Genomic DNA, 18,871 nt, shown 5'->3' with positions numbered 1-18,871 from the left:
CGCAACAGACAGGAGGCACAGCATGGACACCAGCAAGGCTTCTGAGTGCCCTGGAGAGGTGCTGTGGAATTCCATCTTGACCTAGAGCCCTTAGATTGGGACGCTCAGGAGGGGACCTCCACTGCTCGCCTATAAAAGGTCTGTGGAGTTAGTTTCACCTTAACGACAAACACCCATGTGGCTGTTGGCAGAGAGAAACCCAGGTCTGTCTCTATCCTGCACCCAGAAGATCCCAACTTGTGAACAGAGTAAAGTAAACCTGTGTCGAGGAAACACCTTGTGACAAAGACATCACTCACCACCCACTGACCTGTGTGGCAGCCAGAAGTGCTCACAAAAATACTAGCTACAATATTTCAGCACTTTTTTGGGGTGACAAGCTCCACGTCAAATGCTCTACACTTATACATACACACACTATAATCAATGTAATAATATGTTAATATGTAAAAATATAAATATATATTACTCATTTATTATATTATGTAATCATTTAAGCCTCACCGTAATCCTGTAAGGTAGGTACTATTATTCTCATTTTACACATGCGAAAACCGAAGCACAGAGACTTTTGGTGATTTGACTAAAACCTCTACCTAATTTGTGGCAAAGCCGAGATGTGAATGGTGCCTGTCTCCAAAGCTAATACCTTTAGCTTTCAATGCTGTGTCATGTGCTACAGCCACAGCTACATCGTGGAAAGAGCAGGGGGCGGCCCAGTCCTCCTTGCTGACAGGGTCCACTCTCCTCCCCAGGGGTTTGGGGACATGAGGCCAGGTTTGAGTCTCATTCTCCCAGTCACTGGCCTGGCATTCAAGCCACAAGTGGTTACGTCCCAGGTGGCATCAGGTAACAGGTCTTCCTCTCCACTCAGTTCTTCCAGTAGTGGCTAGTATCTGTGGGATGTCTCACAACAACAGTACAAGCTCTGCCGCCAGATAAAGCCCTCTGCTCTTCAGTGGGACCTGGCCAGGTCAGTTTCCTCCTGTGCCTAGAACAAACCAAGCTGGTACCCATCTAGCCCTGCCATTACCTGCCTGCATCATCCTGCTTCCCACTCACCAAACCAACTCTTCCTTACCCTTCAGGAGCAGCTCCTGTTCTATCTCCACACCAACCTACCTTAGGGCTCCAGTTCACAGAAATCCCAACCATCTCTGAATCACTCTGGGCATTCCTCGTTTTGACATTGTGCCACATACCCACCTCTACTGCTATTTAACTATTCTATATGAGAATGCCCACTGTCTTAGTAACTTTCTAAGCATCTTGAGGATAAGGACAGAACATTCAAATGGTATCATGTGTTCCTCGGATCCCCCTTTCCCCTACCAGATGCTATATACTGCACCATGAATACAGTGTGTGCTCAGTAAATATCCAATAACTTGGGACTGTGAACAAGAACTCACCCACAAGTGCATTTTTAGTGAAAGAGTAGAAGCAGTCAGCAGCTCTGGAGCTAGTTTCCCTCTCAAGTTTGACACCAGGAAAATAACAGCCCTATTAACTATCTGATCCATACATAGATAAGCAAATTATGAGCTTTAGGGAAAATAGGTAAAAAAAAATTCTCCCTCTTGCCCCTCTGTCCCCAACCTGGTCTGTAAATTTAAAAGAAACACACCTACTAAGACTTACCACGAATTTCTGTGTTTTAGCCTGGTATAAAACATCCTGGTAGTGCTGGGCAGAGTCTGGGTCCACATCTCTAATCCTAGCAGTGGGTAACAGCAGACTATCTAAGGTTTTCAAAGGATCCCCTTCATCAATGGCTTCATTGATGTACCCTACAGCTACAACTCCTAGAAAATGAAGAAAAAAAGTTTCCTTTTAAGTCATAGTACATTATAAGTTTTCTCAAATCACCTATAGCAAAGATTGAGTTAGAAACGGGGGCTGAAGAAACCACACATACACACACACACACACACACACACACACACACTCACACACACACACACACAAACTGCAAGAGCTGATAAACAAGTACAGCTAAGGCTTACATAGTAGGTCAATGTACAGAAGTGAATTGTATCTTTCTATACTTGCAATGTGCAATCTGAAAATGAAGTTAAGGAAAAATTCCGTAATAGACTCCAATTACAAATACATTACAATTACAAAAAGAATAAACACTTAGGAATAAATTTAATAAAACAAGGATGAGACACAGACACTGAAAATTATGAAACACCATTGGAAAAAAAGACCTAAATAAAGGGAAGAATCATCCCATGTTCATGGATCAAAAGACTTAATATTAATAAGATGGCAGTACTCCTCAAATTGATCTACAGAGTCAGTGTAACCCCTATCAAACTTCCAGCTGCCTTTTTTTTTAAAAACAGAAATTGACCAGCTGATTCTAAAATTCACATGGAAATGCAAGGGATCAAGAAATAACCAATGCAATGTTGGAAAAAAAAAGAGAGTTGGAGGACTCTTCCCAATTTCAAATTTACTACAAAGCTACAGTTAATACTGCATGGTACTGACATAAAGACACACGTAAAGATTAATGGAATAGAATTTAGAGTTCAGAAATAAACCTTTACACGTCTAGTCAATTGATTTTTAACCAAGGGTGCCAAGACAATGCAACAGGTAAATAACAGTCTTTATAACAAATGGCACAGACAACTGAATGTCCACTGCATAAGAATAAAGTTGGACTCCCTACATCACATCATACACAAAAAGTAACTCAATATGGATCATAAACCTAGACATAAAAGCTTAAAATATAACTTTTTAATCTCTTAGAAGAAATTTAAGAGTAAATCTTTGTGGTCTTGTGTTAGGCAATACTTTTTACCTGTGACCACCAAAAAAATAAATAAAAAAAAGAAACGAATACATGGGATGTTGTAAAAATTAAACCTTTAAGAGGTACAAACTATTATGTATCAAATAAGCTATAAGGATATATTGTACAACATAGGCAATATAGCCAATCTCATAAAGTAACTACAAACAGAATATAACCTTTAAAAATTGTGAATCACTGTATTAAACATCTGTAACTTATACAATATCGTACATCAACTACACTTCAATAAAAAATTAAACCTTTTGGGCTTCTCTGGTGGTGCAGTGGTTAAGAATCCGCCTGCCAGTGCAGGGGACATGGGTTCGAGCCCTGGTCCAGGAAGATCTCACATGCCACGAATCAACTAAGCCCGTGCACCACAACTACTGAGCCTGCGCTCTAGAGCCCGTGAGCCACAACTACTGAGCCCGCGTGACACAACTACTGAAGCCCGTGTGCCTAGAGCCCATGCTCCGCAACAAGAGAAGCCACAGCCACAAGCCCGGGCACCACAACGAAGAGTAGCCCCCACTCGCTGCAACTAGAGGAAAGCCCGCATGCAGCAACAAAGACCCAATGCAGCCAAAAATAAATAAAATAAATAAAAAAAAATTAAACCTTTTATATTTCCAAGGACACCCTCAAAAAAAGTGAAGACGATCTATAGAATGGAAGGAAATACTTCCAAGTCCTGTATCTGATAAAAAACCTTATATACCTGATATACAAGCATAATAACTATATAAGGAACTCTTAACAACTCAACAGAAAGAGAAAAAAAATTTAAAACAGGTAAAGGACTTGATCAGGTATTTCTTTAAAGAAGATATACAAATGGCTAATTAGCACATGAAAAGACGCTCAGTATCACTAGTTACTAGGAAAATGCAAATCCAAATCACAATGAAATACCACTTCATAACCACTAGGATGGCTATATTAAAAAAGACAATAACAAGTGTTGTGAAGATGGGGTGAAATTGGAACTCTCATACGTTGTTGGTGGGAATGGAAAATGGTAGTCACCTTGGTAAACAGGCAGTTCCTTAACATATTAAACATACAATTGCCATGTGATCCAGCAGTTCCACTCCTAGGTATATACTCAAGAGAACTGAAATATAGTCACAAATAGTCACACAAAAGCTTATACTCGAATCTTTATAGAAGCAGTATTTATAATCGCTAAAAAGTAGAAACAACCCAAATATCCATCAACTGATGACTGGATAAACAAAATGTATATCCCTAGAATGGAATGTTACTTGACCTAGAAAGGAATATGAAGTATAATGATACATGATACAACATGGATGAACCTTGAAAACATTATGCTAAGAGAAAGAAGCCAGACACAAAAGGCCCCATATTACATGACTCTATTTATATGAAATATCCAGAATCGGAAAATCCATAGAAAAAAAGTAGATGAGTGGTTGCCAGGGGGTGGGGGGAGGGGGAAAAGGGAGTGACTGCTAACGGGTATAAAGTTTCTTTTTGGGGTGATGAAGATGTTCTGAATTTAGATACTAGTGATGGCTGCACAGTTTTTTAAATACATAAAAAACTACCATAAAAACACAATAAAAGGGTGAATTTTATGGTATATGAATTATATCTCAGTAAAGCTGTTATAAAAAGGGGAGATAATCTGACATACAAGTAGCAGCAGAGATGCTCATTTCTAGTGTAACCCTCACTTACATAATAATGCCAAAGTACTGGATGATGGAACCATAGAATAGCAGAGCTGGAAGAATTTAATGTAGAGATGTACAGAAAAGAAAACGGAAGTGCAAAGAGATTTGGATATACACTTTATTATTGGGTTTACTCTACTTCACCACTCTGTAAAGAATGCCAAAGAGACAGTTCAAAACCAAACAATTCCCTATAGTGTTAGCAGACTGACTTTCAAGGTCAGTATAGCCCAGTGCTGTCCAGTGGAATGTTCTGTGATGATGAAAATGTTCTGGGCCATCCAATATGGTAGCCAGTAGCCACATGCAGCTAATGAGCATTTAAAATGTGGCTAGTATGAGCCACTATGGAGAAGAGTATGCAGGTTCCTTAAAAAACTAAAAATAGAACTCCCATACGACCCAGCAATCCCACTACTGGGCATATACCCTGAGAAAACCATAATTCAGAAAGAGTCATGTACCACCATGTTCACTGCAGCACTATTTACAATAGCCAGGACATGGAAGCAACCTAAGTGTCCATCGACAGATGAATGGATAAAGAAGATGTGGCACATATATACAATGGAATATTACTCAGCCATAAAAAGAAATGAAATTGAGTTATTTGTAGCGAGGTGGATGGACCTAGAGTCTGTCACACAGAGTGAAGTAATTCAGAAAGAGAAAAACAAATACCATATGCTAACACATATATATGGAATCTAAAAAAAAAAAAAAAGGTTCTGATGAACCTAGGGGCAGGACAGGAATAAAGACGCAGACATAGAGAATGGACTTGAGGACACGGGGAGGGGGAAGGGTAAGCTGGGACGAAGTGAGAGAGTGGCATGGACATATATACATTACCAAATGTAAAACAGATAGCTAGTGAGAAGGAGCCGCATAGCACAGGGAGATCAGCTCGGTGCTTTGTGTCCACCTAGAGGGGTGGGATAGGGAGGGTGGGAGGGAGATGCAAGAGGGAGGAGATATGGGGATATATGTATAGCTGATTCACTTTGTTATAAAGCAGAAGCTAACACACTATTGTAAAGCAATTATACTCCAATAAAGATGTTAAAAAAAAAATAAAATGTGGCTAGTATGACTGAACAACTTCATTTTACATTTTATTTAATTTTAGTTAGTTACAATAGCCACATGTGGCTGTCAAGTGTAGGTCGGCTCCATAGAAATTAACGAAGTCATGCATGTTTGGGGATATTTTTAAGGTTCAAGTGTGGCTAATTAATGTCACAAATTCTCTAATGCAGGCTGGTAAAATTACATCTGGATCCCTAATTCATGGATGCACCAAAGGATGAATATGCATATCCACCAGTTTAACCTTCTACTATCTCTACTACATACAGGATCTTAGGACATAGACTGTAAGGTCCAGGAATGAGAAGCACAGAAGCCAAGCCATGCAGTTGGAAAAGTTTCTGAAAGTCTAGTACAAGGGATCTATTTGGAGGTCACTTCTCAATACTGCCTTATTCTTAAGAATAAACTATCATCCAGTCATAAAATACTATAGTGTATGTATGTATGGGTGCATTATTCATGGATATATGTACACATGTGTACACATACACACACACATACATTCACATACTAACAGGGGGCTTCTGCTTCCCAAGTGAGTGCTCATGGACAAGAATTAATAAAGAAACTAAACATTAATGAGCAGTAAGCTTAGAAAATAAGCACACTTAAAGCCAAACATTATCTCATTTTGTCAGTTATTTTTCTCCATAAACAATCAGAAGCCACTCTACAAATGTGATATGCTATGAAACAGAATACATACTTCTAATTTTTAAGAGGTATCTTCATCTGACATTCAAATTAAAGTAAAATATTTAGCTAAGTATCTCCTGAATGAATGACCCCGTAAAGACCATTGCTAAGAATGAAAAAGTCTGTAGGAGAAAAGGGACAATCTAAAATGTCTAGAAATTATTTCAGACTATAATACTCCAATATGTTGGAAGAAGCAGCAAAAATACTTCTCTAACATGCAAGTCAGGTTATCTCAAAACACTGGAAGAACTTGAGAAAGTCTAAGTACTACCCACATACAAGGTATTATCATTTCACCCCGTAATATTTATACACTGGAGAGCATGGAATACTTATATCATTCTCTGGAAATGACAGTTGACCCCTTATGTCAGTTGACCTCCTTGGGTCAACTGTTCTAAATACTTTTAAACATCCCATCCAAAAATGATCTTTACAGAACTACATCTAAGAAAGAGAATGTGTGTTCCTAGCAGCTGATCACCTGGGAATGAGTGCATGCCAGCTGACTTGATTGAAATCACCTGCTTAAGTTTTTGGTGTGTTTCTAAGAACACAAGCTGCTGATGTCATAGTAAATGACTTCACAGGAGCTGAAAAACCTTCCCATAAGTCCCCTGGGTCCATCTGCATCACTTCCTCTGTTTAAAAATAAAGAGAAAATCCCATTTGAGCAAAGACTGCTGAGCCTCAGTTCATGGCCCACTGATTTAAATCATCATGTGATACTATAACATTCTAGTCCAAGGAGAGAGTGGGCATTCCCTTAGAGGTGTTGTATTTGAGACAGCAGATGAGGTAACTGACAAAGAATGGTACCTACCAAACTTAAAAAGCAAAAATTCACAGGAAGAAAACTTCCTCGTCTAAGTTACCTGGTTAAAATAATACTCCTCTAAGGCTCAACTGGGAAAAGTAAACTTTCCATTAAGAAATCAGCAAAGCAGGCTTCCCTGGTGGCGCAGTGGTTGAGAATCTGCCTGCCAATACAGGGGACACGGGTTCGAGCTCTGGTCTGGGAAGATCCCACATGCCGCGGAGCAACTAGGCCCGTGAGCCACAACTACTGAGCCTGCGCGTCTGGAGCCTGTGCCCCGCAACAAGAGAGGCCACGACGCTGAAAGGCCCGCGCACCGCGATGAAGAGTGGCCCCTGTTTGCCGCAACTAGAGAAAGCCCTCGCACAGAAATGAAGACCCAACACAGCCAAAAATAAATAAATAAATAAATAAATTTATTAAAAAAAAAAAAAAGAAAGAAATCAGCAAAGCATCCAAATCTGAGGAAATGCATTTAGCAGCTTCTCCATTCAATTCACCTTCCACATTTATCATTTCCCATTAGCTACATACCTCATCCACACCACAATTCAGACACAGGATTAGACTCTGGAGTGTGTGGCAGGGGTGGGATGGGGAGAGTAATGCACTTTCAAGATGTCCATGAAAAGTTCTCAGCTCTTTCAGATGATTTAATTTCTATATTGTGCAATTTGGGCCTACTTGTGATGGTATATTTATTTTAATTTAGCTGTTAAAGCAATTACCTAAACAGATGATATCAAACTCAATAATTCAAGAACTTTAAACAAAAATATCCCATTTTGACAACACAACAAACCAAAACAGAGAGAAGTTAACTCTTTTATATTAAGTCCCCCAAATTCTAGAAAGGAAATATTAGCCTCTAAAATTACTATTCTGGTTATGGCATATACGCTTCACGCCAAGATGGTTAAAAGAAATGTGATAATGGCTGTGTGAAATGTCCCATGGAGAACAACTTAGTAGTACAGTTACCTAGATAAACGCCATACAAATCCAAAGAGATTTTTGCTTAAAAATATTCACCTACAAAAAACCACTTTCTTTCAAAGTTATACACATGATACTGTTTTTCTTTTCCTGGTAAAAGCAAAGGCTCTATCTGATAATCTGGGACGAAAAAGGGCAGGTCCTTCCTCGCACCCCCTTGTCAATGTCAAGAATGAGACTAAAACTACACTTGTTCAGTACTGAGAATTAACGCACCTTCACCTGTATAAGCAGGACATACATAAATCACCAAAGCAAACCTGGACTGTGCATGTTGTCACAAGGAATAAGGAAAAAGTTAGAAAACAAAGATGGAACATGATTTTGTGTTTTGCCAACCCCTGAGTGGCATTAGCCAAAGCACCCAAACCATCACTGGAGACTGAGTGTGGAGCTGGGGAGGATCAAGGAGGAAGGCAGGAGGGCAGGAGGCTGGGGACCTGAGCTTTGTAAGAGGACACACACACCAGTGTCGTCCCCCACGCCCCCCCCCCCACTGATGATGTTGAACGTCTGCTTAAATTAGTGCTTCCCTCATAACTAACATCTGGCAAGAACTACCAGCTCCCAAGCCAACATGCCAGAAAAGAGCCAAGTGGGTGATGTGTCAGCCATCTGAGGCAGGGATCCCCAAATGCCTCACTGAAAGAAAATGCAGAGAGGCAGCAGAAAGTCGTGTGGTCACAAAGCAGCAATTATACTCATTGCCTAAGTTACAGATCTCCCCATTCGTCACTCTGTTTTTATAAGTAAGAGGCAGGATAAGGAAGCAAGCTGACATTCAAGAAAGCATGTCTCAGCGCACATCTTCTTGGATTGTCCACTTTCATGCTCAGAGCTCCTAAGTTCTAGAAGCACAGCAAATCATCATGATTTGAGATCATAAAACAACAGTTAGACTGTGTTGCAATTTCTTCTTAGGGCAGGAACATGTGTCATATTTCAGAAAAACGCCCATGTACATAAAAGGTCAAAATAAAGTTGAGTGCTTAAAAAGCTGAGTTATTTATAGCAGTCATCTTGCAAGTACCAATAAATAGAAAAATACTAGGACTTGTATTTATGTACTTTTATTCTATCCTTTTATGTCTTATGTTTGCTTTGTAATGTTTCTAACATGTTGGGACAGTAGTACAAAAATAACATTTACTTATAAATACATACAGACTTGTGAGGGGAGAGTGCCCTCATAGGGCTCTAGGGCAGCCCTAATGTAGAGGACCGTTCTGTCCAGCTACCTTATTCTCCCACTATAACTAGAGAAGGAAACTGTTCCATACTTACGGTCATTTTCTTCTTGAATTTCAATATTAACCATATCAATACAATTCTGAATTTCATTCCAGCTTAAGCTATCTTGCCCTTGGGATAAGGCCTCCAGTTTAATGGAGAGTAGTGCATTTGCGTAACTGTAGAAGAGAAAACAAGCATGATACTAATCAGAGACATTCATTCTTTGTTCATGTTATGCATCTTAAATTGGACATGCATCTTAAGTTTGACACATGTGGCTCACTGTGATGTTATGAGGTTAGACAAACAGGATAAAGGCAAGTAAAACTGTCTTGTGCAGCTTTGTCAACATACACCAAGCTCACTTAGACTAAGGGTGTTTTTTTTCCTTAAAAATACTTTTAGGTACAAATGCTTTTTAATGAAAGTTCCTCAAATTTCAATCTTGCACTTAACTCAAGCAAAAAAACCTCAACCTTCTTAACTCTGTGAAATTACTTGCTTTTTTTAGTAACTATTTTTCCTTCCCTTTGTATGTCTTGGTTCTGCTTAGTCTCCAGATGAGTATTATGGGATAAAATTCGGAATTACCACGGTTCCTAATCTTTCCATCAAGTGTCCCTTTTTTTTTTTTTTTTCTCGTTCATTCCCCAAATCCAAGCCGTGAGTGGCCTTTTTTTTTTTTTTTTACTGTAACCCTAACATAGCTGAGTTACCTTGTGACCTAATACTTCCAGTGACAAATCAAATAAAAAGCAAATGCAGTTCCAGAAACCTTGCTGAATAACACACATCTTCACTGCCTGTTTTCTTTTTAATAAATTTATTTATTTATTTATTTTTGGCTGTGTTGGGTCTTCGTTTCTGTGCGAGGGCTTTCTCTAGTTGCGGCAAGCGGGGGCCACTCTTCATCGCGGTGCGCGGGCCTCTCACTATCGCGGCCTCTCTTGTTGCGGAGCACAGGCTCCAGACGCGCAGGCTCAGTAGTTGTGGCTCACGGGCTTAGTTGCTCCGCGGCATGTGGGATCTTCCCAGACCAGGGCTCGAACCCGTGTCCCCTGCATTGGCAGGCAGATTCTTAACCACTGCGCCACCAGGGAAGCCCATTGCCTGTTTTCTTGAAGAGGTGGTGCATGAGTTGACCCAGAACGTCCTAGTTTCCTCTTCACCTGTCCATTCCTCAGGCTTCACAGCAGCTCTTCACCACCTCTGTCCTGTGTCCACTCACTGTCATTACATCCTTACCCCTCATTCTGATCCCTGACCCTCCTCACTCTGTGCAGCCCTCTGGAAAATAGAGTTTGGTCAACACTCTGATTATTTGTCCTGTCTTGAGAAATTTTAGGAGAAAAAGATGATCCACCTTGACATATTACTAAGAAACTTTCATTTCTCAATCATCAATTTTCCCATTTAAAAACTACAGAACCAATGTTACAACCATAAGCTAACATGAGTGAGCTATTCCAGCCCAAAGTATAGAAACTCAATAGTTTAATTTGCTTGCGCATCTTTACACCAGGGAAATAAAGAGCAATCCTCTATGTACATATTGATTCACTCTGCAGTATGACTTCTGAATAGAACCTAAGGATTTGCTAACAGTAGAGGTTCAAAGAAGTAAGATCACGTTGAGTCTATAATTGTTTTCTCATTGCGACAGATTTTCTCAAAGTTCTGCATGCTCCAAGATGACACTGAGGTGTCTTCTACTGAGTGTAGCTTGGGAGAGAAAAACATCATTCAGAATAGGAAGTGGGGGAGACGATTCATTCTCTGTGCCTGAACAAGGCATCACCAAACACAGGCTTGAAACTGTTTCAGTGTCCTGTGTGAGATTTTCATCTTATCAAGAGTTATAAACCTAAGAAAATACTCTTCTATACTTACTAGTAGCAATATATACCAAATAATACTGACCACAATGACAATATGGATAAATGGCAACTTGCACTCATTAGCATCCCTTATAGATGGGGACCATTCTATAAAAAAGTGCAAAATCCTTACAGGCATTTGGCGTCTGACATTTAATGATGACCCAATGGGAATAAAATGAAAAAGCTTAAGGATGAACACAGAAAAAAGAACAAAACCCACAATCACCCATCATTTCTTCAGAAATGAACAAATACTAGCCAAAGGGAAAAATTTTATGAATAACACAACATAGTTCCATAGGCTTTCCATATGAGGATTAGTCTCCAGCACTAAAGGCATCAGCTTTGGATGTTGTAGTAGTTTACCCGAACAGGCCTATGTCTTTTCCCTCCCCACCTTTCTCAGAGTTCTCTTCGGTGTCTGCTATGGATAGACTAGTAAGATTACCTTTCTAACACACTTGGGAAGCTTTGAGAAGATTAAGATTCCAGTTTTGTTCAGCAGATGTTTATTAAGCACTAACTATCTGCAAAACCTGTGGCAGGCACTATAGGGAGATTAGGAGGAACAAGATGCAGTCTTTACTTCAAGGAGCTTTCAGTCCATTAGATAAAATGACAAAAAACTCAAAAGGGTGTAAGAGCAGAGCATAGGAAAGGCCGTAAAATCAGAGGCGGTCCATAAGAGTGGAAGTAACGGGGTTCCAAGGAAGGAGAAGTGGAAGGAAACCCCTAGTGGTGGAGCATCTTGCCTGGGACAGGCGCTGAACCAAGCACTTTATCCTCAGAACTGTTCTGCAGATGCAGAGTAGGTGTTTTTGTTGTGTGTGTTTGTTTTTGTGCTTTACAGATGAACAGAAAGGGGCCCGGCTAGGAAGAGTCAAACTTAGATGTTTTTGGCTCCAAGGTTATGTTCCTTTAACCACATCGTGCTAGTTCTCAGAACAGATGACATTAGCTGGGGTGGGAGAAGCATGCAAATAGTTCACGGAAGCATCCTCTATGGCAGGAAGGGCTTGGAAGCCCCACTGCTGTGCCAGGCGGAGATGGGTGATAGGCACTGCGTTCCTGGTGGTGAGAGGGGCATGCATAGGAGCAGCTAAGCCAGAATGAACAGAGTGTGTTCAGATCCATCTCGGCTGAAGTGTAAAATACAAGGAGGGTTGTAGCTGGAGCAAAGGGCAGAACACCACGTTGAGGGTTAATTCAGATAAGAACAGAGGACAATCAAATAGAGGAGCATTACAAACAGAGCTACGTTTTAGAACAATTAATCTGGGAACAGTGTATGCCTAGACCCAATGCCAACCCTATGTCACTTTTGTGAGAATTGGACAAAAGAACCTTTCTGGGAAAACACAGCCCCAAGGGCAGAAGCCATGGTAAACTGGTAGAGACTTTGTAAGAATTCATCCAGGTGGCCCTGCCCAGTACCCGTGTACTATGAAGAAGTTGTACAACCATAAGGGAGATGCCCAGTGTTCCTTAAACCTGAACACCGGCCAACTTGGGCTTCCAAGAACTGGGTTAAAAGCTGACATGGAAATTGAAATGTTGAGGCTGTGAAAAATCACTGGGGGCCACTGGAATGTTCAATACAAGAACCAAAGGGGGCCCTGGACTCTCATGTCGGTATTGGGTCACCCAGGTGACCCAGAAAGTGCTTAAATGAAATTGTTTAAAGATTATTTAAACAAACACAAATTTTAAAAGTGTTTCATACGGAATACTTGCACTCTGAAGCAGTATCTGTGGCCCCAGCTGAAACTCACAGGTATAAAACTGGTTCTCAAATGGGGTTAGGGACCATTTCCTTAATGGGTTATTTGTAAATTGGGATGGGGGAAGAGAGGATTTTTGATCATGAAAATGGGTGATTTGGAGGGAGGGGGGCAGTGTCATTTAGAGGAAAGTGGCCAGGGATGTTCCATATGTGTCTTGATAATTATTTTATCAACAAGCCTCATTAGAATATTAGGCTTCATAAGGGAGTGACCAACTCCCACCGTCTCTAGCACTGAGAGAGCAGCAAAGCCTAGTTACATAAGAATGAATGAGAAGAGAAAAGACAGGGTAAGACCAATTTGGAGGTTATTACAAAAGCAAAGGTAAAATGTCTAAATGAGGTGGTTGCTGGGAAATGGAAACATTAGGCAGAGGTATCGTGCACACATATTGGCTACTGTCAGGGAGAAGAGTGAGCAGGCTATTCCCAGCACAAGGGTGCCTCACAGAGGGTCGGAGGAAAACTCAAGTTAACTCGAGTTTCTAAGCTTGGAGGAGAGGATGGTGCCATTAATATAAACAGTGGAGGTAGAAATAAATTACCTTGGAAATAACCTCAGAGGAGTTATAGGAACAGGTGGTCAAATTTAAGGAGTGTAAGAGCATCAGTTTTTCCAAGATGACTAAAAACAAGGAAAAGCCACTGTTCTACTACTTTAAACACCATTTAAAAAACAGTCTAACAAGTCTTTTTAATTTTTCCTGTACAACTGTACGTGACCCAAGAGAATTACCTATTTCATCAGTTCCAGAACCAGTATCTTGACAACAGTGCTTTTGTCAAGATCTATGCAGACATCTCCCCCTGGTGGTCACAAGAATCCAAGCTGGAAGTTCACTTTTTTTTTTTTTTTAATTTTTTTATTTTTGGAAATTCACTTATTTTAACTTGGGCTTTTGTCTTACTTAATCTCTAATGGGCTCCTTATTCCCTCCCCTTAATTTTCTCTCTAGATCTGCTATAGTGTTTTATAATTCTATCAACAATACTATCTAGTAGTTTATTTCAGGAACATGAAATAAAAGACACTAAGTTCAGATCGTTACCCACTGCCATGATCCACTGTGGTCTCAGGATTCCTTTGGTTTAATCATCAAAAGAATGTAGAGAATGGAATTGAGGACATGGGCAGGGGGAAGGGTAAGCTGGGATGAAGTGAGAGAGTGGCATGGACATATATACACTACCAAATGTAAAACAGATAGCTAGTGGGAAGCAGCTGCATAGCACAGGGAGATTAGCTCGGTGCTTTGTGACCACCTAGAGGGGTGGGATGGGGAGGGTGGGAGGGAGACACAAGAGGGAGAGGATATGGGGATATATGTATACATATAGCTGATTCACTTTGTTATACAGCAGAAACTAACACAATATTGTAAAGCAATTATACTCCAGTAAAGATGTTAAAAAAAAAAAAAAAAGAATGGGGTTTGGGGCCCAACTGCCCTACTCTGGGCCCACAAATCCAGATCCAGTTTCCTCATCAGTAAAACGAGAAAATTGGACTGGATGATTATTAAAGTTGTTTCCAACTCTTCTACATTCTGTCGTTTCCAAAAGAAGCCCAAGGGAAGGTATGCGTTCAACATGTATTTTCAGCCTATGAAATAATTTTTGCTAATGACAAAGACAGTCAGTAACTGCCACAGGATGATCCTCCTTAGACTCTTGGTTCCTCTAAAAGGAATACTGTGAAGAAGGATTTGAATATTAGAAGGACTCTCAGAACAAAGTAGACTAGCTTTCAAGAAAATAAACATGGGTATATGGATTGCTTCAGGAAGGAACAAATCCTTCATTTGTGAGATCTACCAAACACATATTTCTGCATTGAAAGGAGTTTTGGAAAATGTTCCCTTACCGTTCCACGTATGTCTCGTCCAGATTGTTGAAGCCCATTGTTGGGCTTCTGAGTTGATTCTGCACAGACACAAGATCGTTGCTCTCCAAGGCCTGGTTTAGTAAAGCTACAGCAGATAGCATTTCCACCGCAATCAAGAGCTCCTCATGGGCCAAGTAGTTCTGTTGGAAAACATATGGCAGTATAAGATCCCCAAATCTACACAGCCCGTGTATGTGATGGGGGTTCAGAATGTACACTTCAAAGAATAAAGAAAAGTCAAAGATTGTGAGAACCCAGGACAAAGAGGGCTCCCTGGCCACCTATCTTTCATTGGCTTTAAAGAACAGGTCAATGGCTTCTGGGTTTTCCTGAGATGATCATTTTGGGCACTGAGTTAATTATAATCCTCAGTTATGATTCCACAAACATCTGCATTGCCATAGCTGATTCCTACTCGCAGCTATTATATTGGCTGCTAACAGGCTCAATCTTACCAAATAATGAAGCCAAAGATTAGATAACATTGTTACTGCCTGCAAGTGCAAGGTAAGATATTAGTATAGCTAATGATTTTCAGTTTGAACTAAGGGTAAGGAAAAGGGGAGAATTTCACCTAAAGATGATAACCCCAGAAAAGTAAATCAAAGTATTTAAGCCAAGAATATTGATTCTAATTCCAAAAAAAGTTAGTCTAAGTCACGTTTTTATAAATGGGTAGAAACTTTTAAATATACTCTAAGGTCTAGATATTTGAAGAAATGTGAGGTAAATCTTAATGAAAAGCAAGTAAGGATTGGGCTTACTTAAAAAGTACATCTCAGATTACAGAACACTTTCCCCCTTCAATGTTGTCTTCCTTTTAACCATTTTATACTGACTTGGTCCAACTTCAAAAGGGTTATTTCTTCCATCATACTGAAGGAACATGGAGCATGAAAACAAATTTTTAAAAACCCTGATATCTATCTTTACGTTTAGAATATTATATATTTCATATATATAATATAATGTTTATATTAAAATGCATTATAGCTGATTCTCCACAGAAATCTCTCAGCAAATTGATTTTAGACTAACAAAGCATAATTTTACATTCCAAAGCAAATGGGAAGAAGGGTTTTTATAGGGAACATGTAAATTTTATCCAAATACCTTACATTAACTATGAGTTTAACATATAAGGAAGGTATCAAATTACAGGTAAAGAGCAGAATGGAATCATTTGAGATTCACCACAAATATCTAAAGTGGTACACAGCCAAAAAGATAAGGACAAATAAAGAAAAAAGGGATGAATGTGCTAGAGTGTAAGTAGCCTTGGGTTTCAAAGCTAGAGAAACAGGGACAATAATATCAAGAGAACCTACGTGCAGCTTAAGGAAATAACTTATTTTTCTTTTATTACAAAATACAGTTGACCGCTGAGCAACACCGGGGTTAGGAGCGCCGGACCTCCACGCAGTTCAAGATCTGCGTATAATTAATCCTCCATATACCTGTCCCTCTATATCTGAGGTACTGCATCCCTGGATTCAACCAACTGCGTATCATTTGGTAATATAGTACTTACTATTGAAAAATATCCACATATAAGTGGTATGCGCAGTTCATACCCCTGTTGTTTAAGGGTCAACTCTAGTATCTTTCTATTTATAGAATCATGTCTTAATAAGCAAGGATAAGAAAACAAACCTTACTACCCAAGCCCTTTAAGTGACATACACTTTATTAATTTTTTTTAAATAAAGAATGCCACTTGTTTTTTTTTTAAATTTTTATTGTTTTGGCTGCATTGGGTCTTCATTGCCACGCGTGCACTTTCTCTAGTTGCAGTGAGCGGGGGCTACTCTTTGTGCAGTGCGTGGGCTTCTCATTGCGGTGGTTTCTCTTATTGTGGAGCATGGGCTCTAGGCGCACAGGCTTCAGTAGTTGCAGCATGTGGGCTCAGTAGTTGTGGCTCATGAGCTCTAGAGTGCAGGCTCAGTAGTTGCGGCACACGGGCTTAGTTGCTCCGCGGCATGTGGGATCTTCCTGGACCAGGGATTGAACCCATGTTCAATGGGTTCCTGCATTGGCAGGTGGATTCTTAACCACTAAGCCACCAAGGAAGCCCCTACTTTTATTACTTTTTAATTCATGCAAACATTTATAGAGATTTTCGTTTTTTAATTATTTTTCTTTTCTTATCATAAAAAAACAAGATAATGCTATATATTTCAATCTCATTTTTTCCACTTAACAGTAGGGTGTGCAATCTGTTATTAGTTAAATGTGGTTTATCTTCTATATAGATATAGAAGATATCTGTAGTATCTTCTCAGTACTATAGATAATACTGTGAAACATCCTGGTATACTTGTGAATTGCCTGTTTATGCTTTTGGCCTCCTCCTCTTTTGTTTTTTTTGGTGGAGCAGTACTGTTTTTGCTTTTCAGATTCATTGTCCTTCCATGTTTCCTTAGAATTTTAATTTTTAAATTATTTTTTACACTTAAACTTTCATACCGGCAATTTATTCTGTTATGTGTAGTGAGGTAATGTTTTCTTTCCCACATGGTTAAATACTTCTAAGGATTTCATTTTTTTCCCCATGTCTTTGAAATATTAGCCCTTTCATATATGAAATTCTTGGTGCTGCTTCTAGTACTGTTCATTCTGTTGCATTGTTTGGCTTAATCCTGTACTAGTGCATATGCTCTTATTTACTGTGACCGTATATGATTATTACTGCTTAATACTATTAGCACTGCAAGGAGCACACACTGACAAAAATCAAAGCCATGGTGCTAATGTTCTTGGTTGCAGATTTCTAGAAATGCAGATTCAGAGCTTTTTTTTCTGTATCAAAAAACATTAGATATTTAAAAATATTTCAATATAGTTATTAACTTATCCCAAGTTCTTCAAAAATCACACAGAGAATGAGAACAACTAGTTTTCAACGTGTATTTGTGTAAAGCCCTGCCTGCATTTCCCACCTATGCTCTCAGATTCTTTAAGGAGATGAAAAGCAGGAGTTAAAGAGGAAGATGGCCGTGGAATTGGTACAGGGAGGCCAATGAGACCAGGGATTGGTACAAGTTAAAGACACTACACTCCCACTCACCTTTCCTCAACAGCACTCCTCATTGCTAGGACTCAGAATTAACATCTCCGTAACTGGAGTCTCCTCTGACTTACCATGGCATTCTGTTTCTGGAGGTTGAAAAGTTCGTTCTGATACATTGCACCAGCAAAGGGATAAACAGTGGGCAGCTGGGCCTCTGGTTTCTGCAGTGCAAGCAGTGTGTACTCAGGGTCACCTTCCCGAATAACAGCGTTGATGTGGTCCACTGCAGCCAGCCCTGAGGGTCAGAGTGACATTCTGTCAGAACCTGTGCCTTTCCCACTGCAGCCTGACCCAACCAGCCCATATATCCAAGGATTAGAACCTAAGTAGTTACTTTCCATGAACTCTGAAAAGCTGTAGTTGGATGGTAAGCAAAGCCTTGGAAATGGTAGCTTGTAATTGGAAGTCACTCTAATCCTTGCAGCTAGTCCCTAAAAGAACCTCAGCATTGATAGAGCTGGAGTTATGAGGTTATTCCTGCCTAGCATGACTTCCTTACAAAATCCTTCCTTTCAGGACCAGCTTTGGAACCATCTCTCCCATGAAGCCTTCACAGTGCTTCAGTTCCTGAGGACTTCACACTTTGGGAATTGCCACAGTATTCAGAGTTGGGCCATGTGCATCCTGCAGGCATTGCTCTTTACGGCTCTTTGTGTGTAAGCACTGCCTCCCCAAGGAGATTAAAGACATGTGAAGACCAGAGAAGCAAGGACTTGCCCTATCCTCCCTCTGATGGCTCTATCCTCCCTCTGAATCAGCACCATGGGAAACCCACAGGAGGCACTCGGACACACTGCTGCTTGATATGGAATGGTTATTAGTTCTCCAAATATTCTCCAAATATTAGTTCTCCAAATATGCTCTCATCTCTTGTGTTCTGTAAAGTGTGATTCTTAGGGAAAAA

The 18,871-nt window shown here is 40.0% G+C and overlaps 1 protein-coding gene across 1 annotated transcript in view; it reads right to left on the bottom strand.

The window, feature by feature from the left end:
* IQGAP2 (IQ motif containing GTPase activating protein 2) overlaps positions 1-18,871 on the bottom strand; it is a 289,746-nt gene that overhangs the window by 89,255 nt on the left and 181,620 nt on the right. The window contains exons 10-13 of the mRNA XM_068535530.1: positions 18,039-18,202; positions 14,877-15,037; positions 9,401-9,525; positions 1,642-1,805 (exon numbers count right to left, since the gene is read on the bottom strand). Of these exons, the coding sequence (XP_068391631.1) occupies positions 1,642-1,805; positions 9,401-9,525; positions 14,877-15,037; positions 18,039-18,202 (614 nt within the window). The remainder of the gene's footprint in view (positions 1-1,641; positions 1,806-9,400; positions 9,526-14,876; positions 15,038-18,038; positions 18,203-18,871) is intronic.

This window comes from Eschrichtius robustus, chromosome 2 (genome assembly GCF_028021215.1).
Source record: "Eschrichtius robustus isolate mEscRob2 chromosome 2, mEscRob2.pri, whole genome shotgun sequence".
Classification (NCBI taxonomy): Eukaryota; Metazoa; Chordata; class Mammalia; order Artiodactyla; family Eschrichtiidae; genus Eschrichtius; species Eschrichtius robustus.
This window is presented reverse-complemented; position numbering and strand designations above follow the sequence as displayed.